Raw genomic sequence first — 16,536 nt, 5'->3', positions numbered from 1 at the left:
TTCAATGCCTGGGCCTAACCACATTGTACTATGTAGAGGAAAAGCAGCCATACCCAGGGGCGGATCCAGGAGGGGGGGGGGGGGGCCTTGGGGGCTGAAGCTCCCCCTCTTCATATTTAGGCTTTACTTGATCAATATGCTTACACCGTAAAAACAGCCGTGTGTACTACACGCCAGCTGTGTGAATACCACACAACGCATGTTCACACGTATTTGGTGGGCTCACACGCCTGGCAGTTGTGTCATAGATACTATAGCCTTACTTAGTAAGGCTATAGTATCTATGGTTGTGTTATACTAACATGCGTATTGTGTCATATTTACACAAAGCGCGTGTGACAATTGTGTGACCAGACAGTTGAAAGATACCAGTCTGCCAGTGCCTTAATAGGGCTGTTTCACCTGAAAAGCAAAAGGGTGAGTTGTATAGAATTCATTGTGAGCGCAGTTCTCGGGGCGTGCTGTGGGCCCCATGAGTTTACACGCTGATACTTCCGTCACACTACTGTCTATGCGAGTCTAATAGTGGCCACTTAGATACCTAAAAGTAGCTTTATGTTGTTTAGGAATTATTAAAAGTATATCCGTGATGTTCATTAAATAGAATTTATATATCAAACGCATTTAATACTAGCAACTTATTGTGTGTACGTAACAAATTAGTATCTACTGAAACACACCATCCATGATTCATTGGTACTTTGCATTGTATCATGTTGATGTGTCCAACTCAAAGGTATAGCTACAGGGAAATTTCACATGAAATTTGTCCATGCATGTGTGCTATCATAGATAATGTATGCATTCCTAATGGATTGGAAATGCACGTTAAATTGTTTTCCTATGAATATCCTAGTTTCAGTGTGCCAGTACATTAGGAAATGTACAGAGTGGTTGTTTGGCTTTCTCTCAAGACCAGTTTGAAGGCATGGATATTCCTTTTACATTGTTTATTGTGTTGTGTACTAAACAAGAACACAGCATATGCATGTTTGTGGACATTGGGAGAAATATTGTTTGCGACAAGTAACAATGGCAGGTACTCACCAGCTAATAATTCAGCAACAGTACTATTAGCCATCTTCTTGTTGCTGCATTTACACAACCAAGAAATGTGTGATATATTGAAATAGATTTTATGCTACAGTACTGCTCAGCTTGAGCTAAACAATTGACAAAGTAGTGCCTGTATTCTGAAGTTTTATCGAAACAGTGGAAATGTACAGTGAAGCAGTGAATATCTAGCTAGCCTACTATGCTCTACCTGCTACAAGTGGTGTAAACAGCTGCAAAGATACAACGCTGCACTTTCTGTTTCTTCAGGAATTTGTACAACCGTTTTAAAACACCATACTTCACCTTTGAATCTGAATTTTCTTACACTGTTGTTTACTACTCTCCAGCATCCCTACCCAGTCCAGCCTCAGTAACTAATCCAGTTGTAAACAACAAACACTAATTTGCTGGTTACAAAAACAGCGAAATCTTCCACCTGTTGAGGCCATAAAGTTTACGTGCACCGAGGCCATAAAGTTTACGTGCACCGAGGCCCATGACGTCACTATGTAAATAATATGGGCTTTTCCAATCTATTAGGAATGCATACATTGTCTGTGGTGCTATAAATGGCCATATGTTCATGTGAAATCAATGAAACTGAAAAAAAGTTAAATTTAGCTTCATGTACAGTATATCACATGGGTGAACGTGAAGGAGTTTGCCCATGATAAGAGAAAAAGACTGTTACCATATATGCATCCTGCTAGTGAGATGTGTGTACAGCAACCTGAGGCATGAACTGAGTAGCCACCACCATTGTATATAGTACAAGACCGATTACCTCTAAAATCATGCATGAATATTTACCATGCAGCAAATTTCATACAAAGCTGAAATGTATTACTGTCATATCCCATCCATATAATCCCAGGTTAGCTAAAGTGTTTCAGCTTGGGTTGTCTCTTGTTCAGAGCTTCACACTGACTGGCTGCATGAGCAAAAACTAGTTTGTGTCAAATACTGTTTTGTTAAAAGTGTATTGAAAGTAAATGCACATAAAAATTATATAACAAGTGGACATGAACTAATAAGCTTTTGATTCAGGACATTCAGGTGTTCAATACAAAGATATTGAAATTAATACTTCAGCAACAAAGCATAAACCAGCTAAATTAGCCGTGCAATGTTGTGGCTGCCATGTTTAAGCTAGTTCCTTTCAGCAATGATACCAACATGTCACCAGAGCATAACTGCACAGAGTTTACCAGATATATAGTACATTGTAGCAAAATTCTTGCTAAAGACAAGCAAAATTAATTACATAACAATTTGGTGAATGCTCTATTAGAGTGAGTACATTTCAGTACTGTAATACAAAACACTGGTTAGCAGAAATACTTAGCAGTGACATATACACCGTAAACTTTCATAACAAATCACATTTTAGAAGTCAGAAGTGTCATGCCTGTCACCAGTAACAGTGTGAATGTAGTTACTGTATTGCCTTGAATAGTGGCCTGGGTATAAAGTTGCTTACATGTTTATTTCACTGAAGTAGCTTTTCACCCAGGCCACTAGGTCTGGGTGCAAGTTGCTTGAAAGAAATAAACATCCAGGTCACTATCCGAGATAATACTGTAACAGTTGCACAATTACTTTGAAGTACTCTAATAAAGCAGTCACCCATTTTTGTTACACCACACTGACGTTCAACATTATTAGCTGTTGTGTATGAGTTATTTAATTAATGAATTATGAATCTTGATTAAAATAATGGTGGCAACATAGGCTTGGCTAAATGACATGAATTACCATATGAATATAATTTGCAATTGTATGGACTACATTAGTTAGATAAGCCACTACTTGATCAATAAAAATACATCAACTGACTTATCAGTAGTACCATTACATGATTTATGACAGAACCATTTTAAAACTGTCAAATAGAGCAGCCGTGCAAGCATTATATAATTCGTAATGATTATTGTTTACTCAAGCTAAGTGTACTGGAAAAGGCCAACAGACCAGGTAACACAGTAGCAGTCTTCTAATAATTGTGAATACAAAATCGGATTCACTCTTAATTGACAAAGGAGGCCAAGTAGAAAATCCAATGAGTTATTAAAAAAATTCTCTGACAAAGACACCAAGCAGTACGATACCGTGAAGTCTCCTAAAAGACACAAATGACTAGAATACAAAATGGAATCCATTCTTACTTGTACATTAAAGGACAATAGTGATCTTCAATCCAGCAATGACTTTATCAAAGCCAATGACACTACGTAGGATGATACTGTGAAGTCTCCTACTAATCATAATAAATTAAAATACAAACGGTAATTCATCCTTACAGGTACATTAAAGAGGCCCAAGTAGCATGTATGATCTCCAATCCATCAATTAGTTTTTTTTTAAATACACTGCCGTCTCCAACTTCAACAGTTACCTCGCCCTTGTAACGATCACTAATAAAATAGAACACAAAAATGCTGCTAACACATACTTCATACTGCCAAGGAGGCTCAAGATGCTCTCCAAACCAAAAATACTGCTCTGCAAAAATCACAAATAGAGTACACTTCACTCTTACTTCATGCTGCCAAGGCAAAGCAGTGTACGTGTCCACTTTAACAAACACAATTAGCTAACAAGTCCCTATAACAAACAGATATAAAAACACACTTAACTTTTACTTCATGCTACAGAGGAGACTCAAGATGTGCAATAGTTTAACTCTCCAAATTCAAAAATTACACCCCTGTAAAAATTACCAATAAAATAGAATATAGAATACATTTTACTCTCACTTCTTACTGCCAAGGTGACCCAAGACGTACAATGGTGTTTGTCTTCCATGTCGACAATCACATCATCACATCCTTGTAGCAATCACAAAATAAAATACTATACAAAATATGCTTCACTCTTACCGCATTACACATCTCCAATTCCTCAATCACAGTTTTCACATCCCTGTGACAATCACTACTAAATAACAATCACTATCAAAATAGAATACAAAAATATAGTTTATACTTGCTTAATGCCGGGAGGCCAACTAGAAAAATCCAACAATTTACTCAAATATACTCCCACAAGGTTACCAAGAAGAAAGTACAAAGCCTCACAACAGTCACAAATAATTTAGAATACAAAATGTAATTTACGCTTACATGTATGTTACAGAGGCCAAGTGTTAAACCCAACAATATTAAGTCTCCTAACAATCACAAATATATTAGAATACAAAATGCAATTCACTCTTACGTCTACATTTAATGAGTCAAGTTGTATTATCTCCAATTCAGCAATAATTTTATCAAAAACTCTCTGCCAAGGACACTACGTAGGATGATACTGTGAAGTCTCCTACTGATCATAATAAATTAAATACAAACGGTAATTCATCCTTACATGGTACAGTAAAGAGGCCAAGTAGCATGATCTCCAATCCATCAATAAGTTTTAAAATACACTGTCGTCTCTATTTCAACAATCACAAGTACATCACCCTTGTAACAATCACTAATAAAATAGAACACAAAAATACTACTAACACATACTTCATGTTGCTAAGGAGACTCAAGTTGTGTGACAGTCTACTATCCAAATCCAAAAATTACTCCTCTGCAAAAATCACAAATAAAATAGAATGCAGAATAATATAATTCAGTCTTACCGCCAAAGCAAGATGTACAACAGTGTACGTACCCACTTTAACAACCACAGTTATCAAGTCCCTGTAACAGTCAATAGAATATAAAAATACACTTCACATTTACTTCATGCTGCCAGAGAGACTCAAGATGTGTAACTCCCCAAATCCAAAAATAACTTAGCTGTAAAAAAAATTACCAATACAATAGAATACGGAACACTTTACTCTCACTTCTTACTGCCAAGGTGACCCATGGTGTATGTCTTCAATGTCAACAATCACAATTATCACACCCCTGTAGCAATCACAAAATAAAAATACAAAATACGCTTCACTCTTACCGTAAGATGTACGGCATTCTAAATCTCCATTTCCTCAATCACAGTTTTTGCACTCCTGTAACAACCACTATAAAAATAGGATACAAAAATACAGTTCATACTTACTTCATGCTGCCAATGTCCACAAGTCTTAAGTTGACAGATCAAAGAATTACACCTTGTAACAATTATGTTGTGGTCAAGTAGATAGAGTATGACAGTCTGATGTAACTAAATCCATTTATTACACTTCTGGAACAAGCACAAAAAATTAGAATACAAAAAGTGAGTTAATCTTACATGAACGAGGCTAAGTAGAAGTTATTTTAAAATATTCCCACAAGGACGTCGAGTAGAAAGAAAGTGCAAAGCCTCCTAACAATCACAAATAAAATAGAATATAAAATGTGACCGGGCCTGTGAAAACAGGGCATGTGGGCACAAACTACACCACGTCACTCTCCAGGTCATATCTCAGTATTGGAAGTCCATTCTGCAACTTGTAGCATGATGCCAATTAAATGCCTACTAAGAGCTGAAAATTGCAATGCCATAGCATAATGGTAAAAAAGGTTATGAGAGATGAATCTTTGAAAAAGTAGGAAAAAATCATGTGCCCACATGCCCTATTTTCGCAGGCCCGGTCACAAATGTAATTCACTCCTACATGCATGAAGTAGTAAATCCAATAATACACTTTGCAAGGAGACCAAGTACCATGATCCTGTGAATTTGAAGTCTCCTAACAATCACAAATAGCTAAATTAGAATACAAGATACAATTCACTCTTACATGTAAGTTTAAAAGGCCTAGGGTCAAGTTGCACGATTTCAATGACTTTATGAAAAATCCTCTGCCAAGGACACTATGTAGGATGATAGTGTGAAGTCTCTTAATAATCACAATAAATTAAAATACAAAATTAATGGTAAAATTCACTCTTACATGTATGGCAAAGAGGACAAGTAGTATGATCACCAATCCGACAATAAGTTTTTCACATGGCATGCTTCTTTTACAGCTTGTCTTTTTCATATTCCATTTTCTGTTCTGTTTCAACAAATGGTTTTCTGAAAGACACATTTCATTATGACATAAGGATCACCGAAAAACAAATATGACAGCAATGACAACTACAGTTTCGTTTGACAGGACAAGCAGAAAACATTGTCATTAGAATGAGGTTTACAGCACCACAACAACAAACAGTCTCAAACAACATGACCTGCACAAAATGTGTGATTGCCAGAATGAGATATGACACCACAACAACAACAGTTTCAAACAACATGACCTGCACAAAATGTGTGATTGCCAGAATGAGATATGACACCACAACAACAACAGTTTCAAACAACATGACCTGTACAAAATGGAGATCGCCAAAAGAGATATGACACCACAGAAACTACAGTCTCACACAAAAATGACCTGCACAAAAAGTGTTGCCAAACATACATTTGCCAGAATCATACATTACAGTGTAAGTAATTTGATGTTTGTGAATTCGAAAATGCACAGGTTTTCAATCTGGTCACAAATTTATTTTACATGATTACTCTATTAGAGTACTGTATCTCTGACAGAGCTTAACTACAGTATGTATCCCATGTTCACGTTTGTACATTCACTGTATTGTGTGTACCTTTAGTTCTTGTCTGTAATAAACATAATTATAAAAGCATCATCTGTTTTTTTTTTATCTTCTTGAGAACACTGGCTTCCTCTTTAGTACTCCTAACCTTTAGAAAGTACAAAGTTGCATATAAAATGGTGTGAATTTCTGCATATGTGTTGCGTGTGCAAGTAGTGTGCAGAGCACACACGTGTGTGTGTATAGTGTAGTGTGTGTGCGTAGTGTAGTATGTGTGCTTGCATGCGTGTATGTGCATGTGTGCACACACACAAACAGGGTCTTCCCTAAAGAGCAGTATAGCGGTGCAGCACCACTCTACTTTGCTTAAAATTCTTTTGATATGGAAAGCAAGTTACTTTTATTAGCGGGAATTTATTTTTGAAGAACCACCAGACATGGAAAACCACTTCGAAAATTACCAGCTACATGTAAACTCTGTTAGGGTTTTGTATGTGTGTTGTGTCTGTCTGTGTATGTGTGTGTGTGCATTTATAATAATTGCATGGTAAAAATAAGCCTTGAGATATCACATAGGCAAGAGAGGCACAGTCGAGATACTCTAATACAGCAGTCAGCCAGTCACCCTATACAACAGTCATGAATGATAACAGTCACATGTGTAGTGTATAAAGTAGCTGTGTGCTATAACAAAAGCTATAAACTAGTATATTAAGGTGGCGAATGGATTAAGGGCAGCTGCACAAAGTGCACAACTCTGGTTAATTCCCTGGCAAACGGCACCAGCTACCATCACGTGATTACTGTTATACAGAGTGTGCCCTGACTAGCCACACGGTCTCCCTTCTCACTAAATAACTTCAAAATTATGCACTACAGACCATCAAAATTTGGTGTGGACATTGGGTATGCATTACTTCAAATTTTTGTGATTCGGGCTTGATGAAATTGTCAGCCAATGTTGTAGTCCACAGCTGCGCACTTTCCAACTTGTTAACAGTAAAATGGAAAGCATAGAATTATTCTACAAGGTGATTGGGCTTGCGCCATTATGCCGGCATAATTTTGAGCATAATAGGCTGGCAAAAACATCAAGAATTACGCCAGCATAACAGGATTATTTCCAAGGTTTTTAATTAAATGTGTAATGCGCATGCCAAAATACAGTAAAACGTGAACACACTACACCTTAATACTGCATTTCATATTAAGAAAATGTGCAATGTTATTATTTTCATTGTTTCTTGGCTGATTATTAATGCTTCATGGAAATAAGATCGATATACTCTAATACAGCAGTCAGAAAAGACTGACATACCCTAACAAAACAGCCAACTCTAGAGCATACCTTGATTTAAAAGCATAATTTGAGCATAATAGGCTGGCTTTTTGAGCACTTTTTTGAGCACTGCTCAAAAGCATAATAGGCTATTACAAAGTTAATTAGTGCACTCCATAGTAATCATGCGGCTGTCTATACCACTTTAGCAAAAGACATGTTGATGTACAACCAGTTGCCTAGCTAGTACTAATTCAATGTCAAGTCTTGTAAATGGATAGACCAAATTTTATCTGTTATTTTAAATCTCAGGGTTTTAAATAGAAAGTGTACAACATACCCATGTGGACATTGGCAACTCCTTGTGTGCAAACATCGGCAGTTTTGTCACATTGCATATGGCTAAATTGAAAGAAGTAGCTTTAAACCATTATTTCTATTAAAAAATCAATATTACATTTTATTGTAAGAGTATTAATCATACAGCTGTAAGACTGTCTATAGGAGCTGAGATTAAGCATACATCCTTGCATACATCCGGCTTAATACGCCTATCAATGTAATGCCTGAGTACTACAGATACGGATTAAGGGTGGGGAAGGTCGGGGATGGTGGGAGAACTGATTGCTAAATTCACTGAAGTAGGGGATTTGTCTTCACCAAAGACATTTACCAATGCAGAAGTGTGTGCCTTTAGAAGCATTTCTAGCTACTACATTAGTGCTAGGGCCCACTTGAACTGATTTGCCTATAGATCCATGCCACTCAACTGTACAAAACCCCACCTAGCCCCTCTATCCCCCAGGGTATGCCAGTGGAGAATTTGTTGGGGTTTGTATCGCCAATCCTCCCCCAGTAGGTGAGGAATAGTAGCTTTCAGTGATATAAATCTCCACCTTTCCCCACCTCAGCCCGTATCCGTGGTAGTCGGGGTTACATTCATAGGTGCATCATGATTATGCACTTGTCAATTTCATGCCCCAGCCCCGGGCGTCCCCACACCCCAGGTGGGGATTTGACATTGCTGCTTGTCCCCACCCCTGGGGCAATTGACAGTTGTCCAATTCACTGACCAATTTTTGGTAGTTGCATTTCTAAACAATAAAATCGCACTTGCTATAATTTTACTAGCTACAGGGCAGGTTTATTACTAGTCGCATGCATGAAATATACGCTTAGTCATCCTTGAGTTGAGGTGTTGTCAAATCCCTACTATTGGGGTGGGGACATAGTGGGGATTTGACAGCCGATTTTGCCCCAGTAGTGGGGAATTTGACACCACGATCTGTCAAATCCCCTGTTGGGGGTGGGGCATGAAATTGACAAGTGCATTACTCTTATGGTTGGGTTCAAGCTATGAGCAAATATCAAAATACTGGAGTGCACATTAGTAAACCAATTGCACTCACGGACAAAATCTGAAGGACAAGGTCCGCTATCATTAGCAAATGATCCGTTACAGGGTTCAGAAAACTTGACTCAACCATAGATCCTTTGATCTATGACTCAACGTATACACAACTCACGTGCACGTGCCTACGTGTCACTGAATACACTTGTCTCCTGGTGTAAGTCAGTTCCGCGAAGCCAACTATTATAGCACCATAAATTAGCATAGTCTGTAGCAAAATCTCATCTTACGATGCATTTTTCAGGTTCCTCCTGCAGGCTTGGCTGTCGCTAAAAAATACAACCTGGACTGGTAGTCCATGCAAAAATTGTAGTTACCTTGGTGATACAATATTTGGCGCTGTTTCGGTGAAATTGTAGCTTTTTACGCTCTTTCAACCTTCGTTCAAAACAGCGGTAGAGCCTGAAGTGACTGCAGAGTACCTTTGGGAAAGTGGTACCTTCGCTATTTTAGTCACTCGAGCTCAGTGGAACGTACGAAGGAAGGAAGGAAACCTGAGGGACTGAGAAGCCAGTATCAACCTGACAACCCGTAAGTAAACGGGTTTCCTGACATGGTAGACACTTTTCTTGCAGTTGTCGTTATTTAGTCCCAGAGGCTGACTGCACTTACTTCATTGAAGGCTAAGATAAGAAACCCATGGCAGCGGCCGGGGATTACGTCAGAGCAGTAGGTATTGGAAGCTGTGTAGTGACTAACTCTACATTTTCCCAACAGCCATGGGAATACTCACTGACGAAAATTCTACTACAAACAGGTGTGGAAAATATTTTGTGGTTTGGTAATTAAAGTGTAATGCTCCAATAGACACATTCCAAAATTACGTCACTGTCATAGCAACAGCCTTCCGCCATTTTGAATGGGGCCACTGACAATAATCATGATTGTGCTACTTTGAATTCGATGATGAAAACTGCTCGAAAAAAAGTGGTATTCTTGAACAACAGGCTATGGAAGCCTTCAAGGTTGCAAATTGATAATGTTTCTGGTTAGATGGAGGTGGTTATCAGGGTTGAACAGGTGCAAAGCGTTGACAACAGTAATTGCCTTGTTTGCCAGTACAAGGATAGGGTTTTTGTCTAGTAGTCATTACTGCTGTGTTAGTGAAAGTGACAGCAATAGCGGCTGGCCATCCAGACTCCTCCTTGTACTGGAAAACAAGGTAATTACTGTTGTCAACGCTTCGCACCTGTTGAACCCTGATAACCACTTGCATGTAACCAGAAACATTAATTTGCAACCTTGAAGGCTTCCATAGCCTGTTGTTCAATAATACCACTTTTTTCAAGCTGTTTTCATCATCGGATTTCAACATAGCGCAATCATGATTATTGTCAGTGGCCCCATTCAAAATGGCAAAAGACTGTTGCTATGACACTGACGTAATTTTGGAATGTGTCTATTGATTTTAGGTCAGCAACCATATCCAAAATCACATTGCAGTGCTGTTGGTCTACTGACTTGTATACACTTCAGTGTTCTATGCAAGGTATTGAATGTGTTCCCAATTATATTTCTTTCTACTCTTCAACTGTAGGTGTAGCTATCTGAAAGACGACGATGTTGGCTACTTTGCTGTGCATACAATGGCAGGTAAAAAACAGTTTATTGTGACAATGATATTTGATGTTTGTGCTGTTTTAGACGAAACGTGGCATAGCCGAGTAATGGCATGGTGGTGTAAGCTTGTAGCTGTCATCTTCAACATTTGGACAGACTGGACTTAACTGCCTCACATTGTAGTACCGTGTGCCTATTGATTCATGTACAATTGTTCTGTGCAAGGTATTGCCTGTGGTTTCAAGCATTTTCCTTTACACCATCTGCTGTAGGTGTAGCTATCTGAAAGACGATGATGTTGGCTACTTTGCTGTGAATACAGTACAGGTAAAAATATTTTATTTAACGATGCATGATATTCAATGTTGTGTTATTTCAGACAAAGTGCAACATGGTCAAGCAATGACAGGTGGTATCAGTAGATTTGTTGCTGCCATCTTCTTCATTGATCAGAACATCTGAGCAGACTAGGCTCAACTGGCTTCCTTCACCTACAGAACAATTGTATTTTTTGTGTGTATGTATTTGTATTCATTTAAATAATGAAATAACTGATTGTGGTAAAAAAAAAACATGTAAAATTGTGTAAAACTAATGAAAAAAGGTGTGTTGGGATTACAAGAACTTTTGTGTGTTACACACAAAAAAAATGTGTAAATACTACGCATGTACCAGTGTGGTATTTGTGGCAAGAATTTCACACAAAGTTTTGTGATATATATCCACATCTGTTTTTACAGTGTATAGTATTATAATGAAATTTTGTCTTAGCATAATTATATGATCACTAATAATACAAATACTCATAAAACCACCTTAGTAGTGCTACTTATTTAGAAGTGATTACCACTGTCTTCAATCACTTTAGAATGTGCCAACTTGTAGATGTGAGAATATTGGCCATGAATACTCTACAACCAGAGTGAGGACATTGGCCAGCAAAACTTAGATTGTTTGTAAACAATGTAAGTAGTGTTACTTATTTAGAAGTTATTACCAATGTCTCCAATCACTTTAGAATGTGCCAACTTGTAGATGTGAGAATGTGGGCTAGGAATGGAATACTCTACGACTGGAGTGAGTATGTCAGATGGAGTGAGGACGTTGGCCAGCAAAACTTAGATTGTTTGTAAACAATGTAAGTAGTGTTACTTATTTAGAAGTGAATACCGATGTCTCCAATCACTTTAGAATGTGCCAACTTGTAGACATGAGGACGTGGGCCAGGACTACTCTTAACAACTGGAGTGAGGCCTTCAACTGAAGTGATGCTCAATGTTGGCCAGCAAAACTTAGATCGAGTTTAGTTGCAATGTAAGTGGCGTTATTTATTTAGAAGTGATTACCAATATTTTAATCACTTTAGAATGTGCCAACAACTTTAAAATGTGATTTTATGCGTGAAAATAATTATTTTTATAAAAACCCGTATAATTTAATACGCAAATATTAAAGCTGGTATGCAATGATTAATTAATGCGGATCGCGCTGAGAAGCAACACGGGTTATGTGCTTGGTTATGAACTCTGGTTATGGCTACGACCGTTCGAAGAAACCGTTGCTTGTTCGGAAATAGACCAGCTAATCGCCGCATCATCAATGTGATAATCGGTGAGTATGAATTTATTGTGTCTCATCTCGGTTATAATCGGGTATATTTTCGGGTAAGTAACTGTGGGTATTTCTGGTTTTGGGTTTTACCGAATGCAAGGAAAACTCGCTATTAATCGAACAATTTATCAGTACCGACTTTGCGTCGTACGTTTCCTGTAGATCTAGAAATGCATCACATTAACAAGATGTTGTCAGTTGTAAAATGTTTATATTCTTACTATCAAATCTAGTAGAATTTTGTAAAGCAGCACGTACATCACCATTACGTGAACCAGAAGAATCTGACCAAAAAAAAACCACTAAATGCAAATGTGTTTTAGTAATAAATAAAGATGGTTATGAGGTGTATTGCATTTATAATATAAATACCCTAAGTCCAAGGTTGAGGAAGTATACTGTTGATAAGCCCTGAGCCAAAGATGAGGGGTTAATCAACAGTAAAAATTCAGGATGAGGGTGTAATTAGCCATGAAAAAGTGTGTCCCCCCCTAAAAAGATCAAGGCTTAAATAATTGTAAAATCAAAGGAGGCAACTAAAAAATTGAGCAAATGCCAATTAATTCATTCACAATTTTTTAAAGGGGCTGGGCTCTGTTAATTTGGTATGGGTCTTGACAATAGTATAGTTCTTTATCATTGGAACAGCATATAATTATATAAAGTGCATGTTACGTACCTGGTTCGTCAGCTCCACCTACAAGTATATGCATTAAACATCAGTAATAAATATTGCAAACACATAATATGAACAGCTCCCAAGCTATATATACTTGCAACTCTAAGAATAACAGAAATTTTGAATATAAGTAGGTGAAATGCAGCAACAACTACAAAACCCACTGAAACTTCCTAACACATCATATGCATATGTGACTGAATTTGACAAAACAAGGCTTCGACGCACAAAGCTTTGTTAGGAGATATGGTGATTTTAAGGAATCATTGTGTAATAACTTCCCAGTGCCTACAGCTGTGCAAACAAAATTTGCACCAATTGTTCATCTATTCACTAGCTATCACTGAGTGGGTGTACACATTTCTGATACCCAAAATTTGCCCTGTTTTGAGCAGCTTTTTTCGAGCGGGTAATAATGTCACAGGCGGTAGTAATAGGGTGGGAGGGTGGGGGTGGACGGTGGTTTTAATATACGGGTATAAAATGAAGTAAGAAGACGATTGGAATCCAGAGGCCAAGTTTGGGCTCTCCATGGTGCTCAAATTACTCCAAATTGACTGAGAACACTATTGGCGAACTCTCTGTGAAGTCCCAGCTCACTACACACCATTATCACAAAGCAATGGCCATTTAATGGTGCCAATCTCACACACGTGGCTTTGACAGGGTCGGAAGAAAGCTGCTACAGAAACCAGACTTGTCAGTGCTGAAGGAAGTACACTGTACTACTAAACTTTGATATTAATTTTGGTGCTCCTGTTGATGTACGTATTATAGCTAAGTACCAATCTCAAAAGGGGATTTTCATAACCCAGGGAAATCCCCCTCTCTCTGCCCCTAGCTACATGACTGAAGTAAAGATTCATTTGGTGTTTGTGGTGACCAGGTCTGAAAAGCTGGTCTTCCACAAACACCCAGTTTGTAAACTGAAACACCATAACTTGTTTAAAATTTAGCCATCTATTTTTACATGTTGTAGTTTGCTTCTGACAAAATAGTAATATGTGACCGGATTTCACATAACAAGGCTTCCACACACACAAAATCAAACTTACGATTTTACCAGAAATGGATTGCTGGTCTAATACACTATCATATTTCACACTAAACAGCAAGAACAGTGCATGCGTAACAAGTTTATGGTATCTTTTTCAGGATGGTTCCAGAGGGAAACAAGGGTAAAATTGCTTTATAGATTGAGGAACTACTCTTACATACCAGTAAATAGTTAGAAAGAATATCATGGTCAGTGACTGTTTGAAAGGGTACAAATATTAGAAATAAAATTTTACATCAAGCATTTTAAATCCTTTAAATTTATGTTAGGTCTTTGATTTTTCCTTAGTCACTCAGAAAATAGACAAATATTTTTATTGTCATGCAAGTAAACCTACATTTCATAGGCCACTCTAAATAAATTCTCTGTTTCCCATCCTGGACTCACGCATATTTGCATGTGGGTTAGTGGTCCATTTCAATTGTTTCGTATAAGATAGGCAGCTTTTCAAGCCATTATTTGCCTGGCACAGCCATAAAAAGCATAAAAGCATGCTTTAAGCTTGTACCTTCCTTTTAAGTTACAAAAAAGCACAAACATGTATTGTGCCGACTATATAGTACTTTGACATATGAGCTGACACTATTGCAAAATCACTTTTACTGAGCCTGTACAGTATGCAAGAACAACCAGAAAACAATGGAAGAATATGTATAGAATAATGGAATATTTAGAGCTGACAGTAACCAGATGCAAGAAACAGAGAATTAATTTTATTTGGAGTGGTTTTACTGTAAATGTAATTTTTGACTTCTTTAACTTAAAGATATACTACATACATACCAATTTTCGAGGCATGTAGTTTTCGCGGATTGACTAAATTCAGCATTTTCATTTTCGTTGATCACTCACATTTCACTCAGGCTATCTGTTATTTAGCATAGAACTAGTCTTTAATTTTTAAGGATGAAAATTTTGCAGTCAGCTAAGCAACCAGTGGTGTAGCTACCATTGAGACAACCGAGGAAGCTGCCTCGGTAAAAATGCTCAACAGGTTGCATGAGCAGGCCTGAGCTTTGACACCCCAGATTTTCTACTCAAACGTTACTAGACAACATTACTGTATCACACATAATAGAATCTATGGCTGTAGTACTAAGCAGGGCTGGAGCCCATGGTGACATGGTGCTGGGCCACATTTCAGCTACTCAGTTGAATTCAGTTGTAAAAAGATCGATATAGTCTAATAGAGCAGTCATCATAATATACTCTAATAGAGCATTTAGTACAGATTGTAGCCACTGTTCTCATTACACTGCTTGGTCTAAATCATTTACATTTATGTACATTAATTTCCTTCACATTATTCTACTTTTCAAAAGTTCCAATGAGTCAACTGCATGGTATTTTATTGAGCTAATTGATCATGCATATCATATGCATTAGCAGTTACAATCAAAGCCATTTTAGAGCATATATTTTCAAACGTTTCCTTCAGGAAGCATGCCGCCAGATTCCCTAGCTTGACATGGTTAGCACATGCAGTTGAGCATCACATGAAAGAGATAATCTCTGACTTAAACATCGCATCAATAAAAAGTATAGTGTGCATGATATGACCTCCATTGCATGACCTGACCACTCAAAAATTAATATCTCCGGAGTAAGTTGTGTTGAATGCAATTAAACTAGTCTAAAAATTGGAGCATGGCAGCTATACTGTAGCATGAACTAAGTTGGGCTATAACTGAGTCTGAGAACCCAGCCTGCATCTGTGAGCTACTACCATTAGAAACCACCAGACCTTTGAAAAAGCCTGCTATGCCACTGTGTATCTACATAATATACTGTAGTTTGTTAACAAATTACATGACAAAAACAGAGATTCAAAGTGTACTACATACATCAGTGGATCCGGTGTAGTTGATGACTAATAAACTATAAGCATTTTCAGATCCACTGACATTATTATCATTAGCTCGTTCTATTTTTTAGCTACCACCTCACTTTTTCCATTTTTGTTCAGGACTGCACTATTTTTACAACTGTGTTGTTTTCATCTAGATGTATTATTATACACACAATATAATTAAAATAAATACCTAGAAAATTTGTACTTTTATTTCCTGGAGAAGAAATCCCTGACAATTCTTCATACTCTAGAATAGATTTGCATTTATACAGCATTGGAAGTAATGAGTAATATGTAATATATCTTTTTAAAAGTAATGCCCCAACACTCTGTGTGACCTTGTGTTATCTTGTGTTACCTTCTCTAAATGTGACTGGATTTTGGAAAAACGATCCAAATCGCACATTAGAAGTTCCGAGATAAACGGTTTTAAAGAATTGAAGCCAGCATAACTCTCCAAGGATAGCAAGCACGCGTATGAAATTTACACAAAAGATGCATCAATCTGT

The 16,536-nt window shown here is 37.5% G+C and overlaps 1 protein-coding gene and 1 long non-coding RNA gene across 40 annotated transcripts in view; one reads left to right on the top strand and one right to left on the bottom strand.

Moving 5' to 3' along the window:
• Window positions 1-280: 280 nt before the first annotated feature.
• Window positions 281-12,239, top strand: LOC136238274 (uncharacterized). Of its 4 annotated transcripts, none has more exons than XR_010692929.1 (12): window positions 281-417; window positions 6,006-9,799; window positions 9,844-9,937; window positions 9,986-10,025; window positions 10,076-10,757; window positions 10,806-10,861; window positions 10,913-11,053; window positions 11,101-11,155; window positions 11,208-11,793; window positions 11,847-11,966; window positions 12,020-12,142; window positions 12,195-12,239. It is a non-coding gene; the product is annotated as an uncharacterized lncRNA (long non-coding RNA). The 4 variants fall into 4 exon arrangements; XR_010692928.1 differs by having other exon boundaries at window positions 9,844-9,941; XR_010692930.1 differs by having other exon boundaries at window positions 9,844-10,025; window positions 10,681-10,757.
• LOC136238270 (uncharacterized) overlaps window positions 2,866-16,536 on the bottom strand; it is a 27,825-nt gene continuing 14,154 nt past the window's right edge. Inside the window, exons 7-30 of one of the 36 annotated variants that reach the window (XM_066028645.1) lie at window positions 16,218-16,274; window positions 13,119-13,136; window positions 12,661-12,723; window positions 8,198-8,259; window positions 6,630-6,726; window positions 5,930-6,054; window positions 5,777-5,849; window positions 5,651-5,725; window positions 5,284-5,358; window positions 5,110-5,232; window positions 5,005-5,059; window positions 4,895-4,958; window positions 4,685-4,844; window positions 4,569-4,632; window positions 4,420-4,517; window positions 4,273-4,374; window positions 4,179-4,225; window positions 4,042-4,128; window positions 3,936-3,993; window positions 3,813-3,884; window positions 3,509-3,763; window positions 3,357-3,457; window positions 3,222-3,310; window positions 2,866-3,175 (exon numbers count right to left, since the gene is read on the bottom strand). In XM_066028645.1, coding sequence (XP_065884717.1) covers window positions 6,658-6,726; window positions 8,198-8,259; window positions 12,661-12,723; window positions 13,119-13,136; window positions 16,218-16,274 — 269 coding nt within the window. In that variant the 3' untranslated portion in view covers window positions 2,866-3,175; window positions 3,222-3,310; window positions 3,357-3,457; ... (15 more) ...; window positions 5,930-6,054; window positions 6,630-6,657. Of the gene's footprint in view, window positions 3,176-3,221; window positions 3,314-3,356; window positions 3,471-3,508; window positions 3,764-3,812; window positions 3,885-3,935; window positions 4,008-4,041; window positions 4,129-4,178; window positions 4,226-4,272; window positions 4,378-4,419; window positions 4,518-4,568; window positions 4,633-4,684; window positions 4,845-4,894; window positions 4,959-5,004; window positions 5,060-5,109; window positions 5,236-5,283; window positions 5,359-5,650; window positions 5,726-5,776; window positions 5,876-5,929; window positions 6,055-6,629; window positions 6,727-8,197; window positions 8,260-9,266; window positions 9,449-9,498; window positions 10,101-10,545; window positions 11,320-12,660; window positions 12,724-13,118; window positions 13,137-16,122; window positions 16,176-16,217; window positions 16,275-16,536 lie in introns of those variants that run through there. The other 35 variants (XM_066028646.1, XM_066028660.1, XM_066028662.1 and 32 more) reach the window with 35 other exon arrangements.

Source organism: Dysidea avara, chromosome 11, assembly GCF_963678975.1.
Source record: "Dysidea avara chromosome 11, odDysAvar1.4, whole genome shotgun sequence".
Classification (NCBI taxonomy): Eukaryota; Metazoa; Porifera; class Demospongiae; order Dictyoceratida; family Dysideidae; genus Dysidea; species Dysidea avara.
Note: the sequence above shows the minus strand (reverse complement) of the source record. Positions and strands in the feature narration are given on the sequence as shown.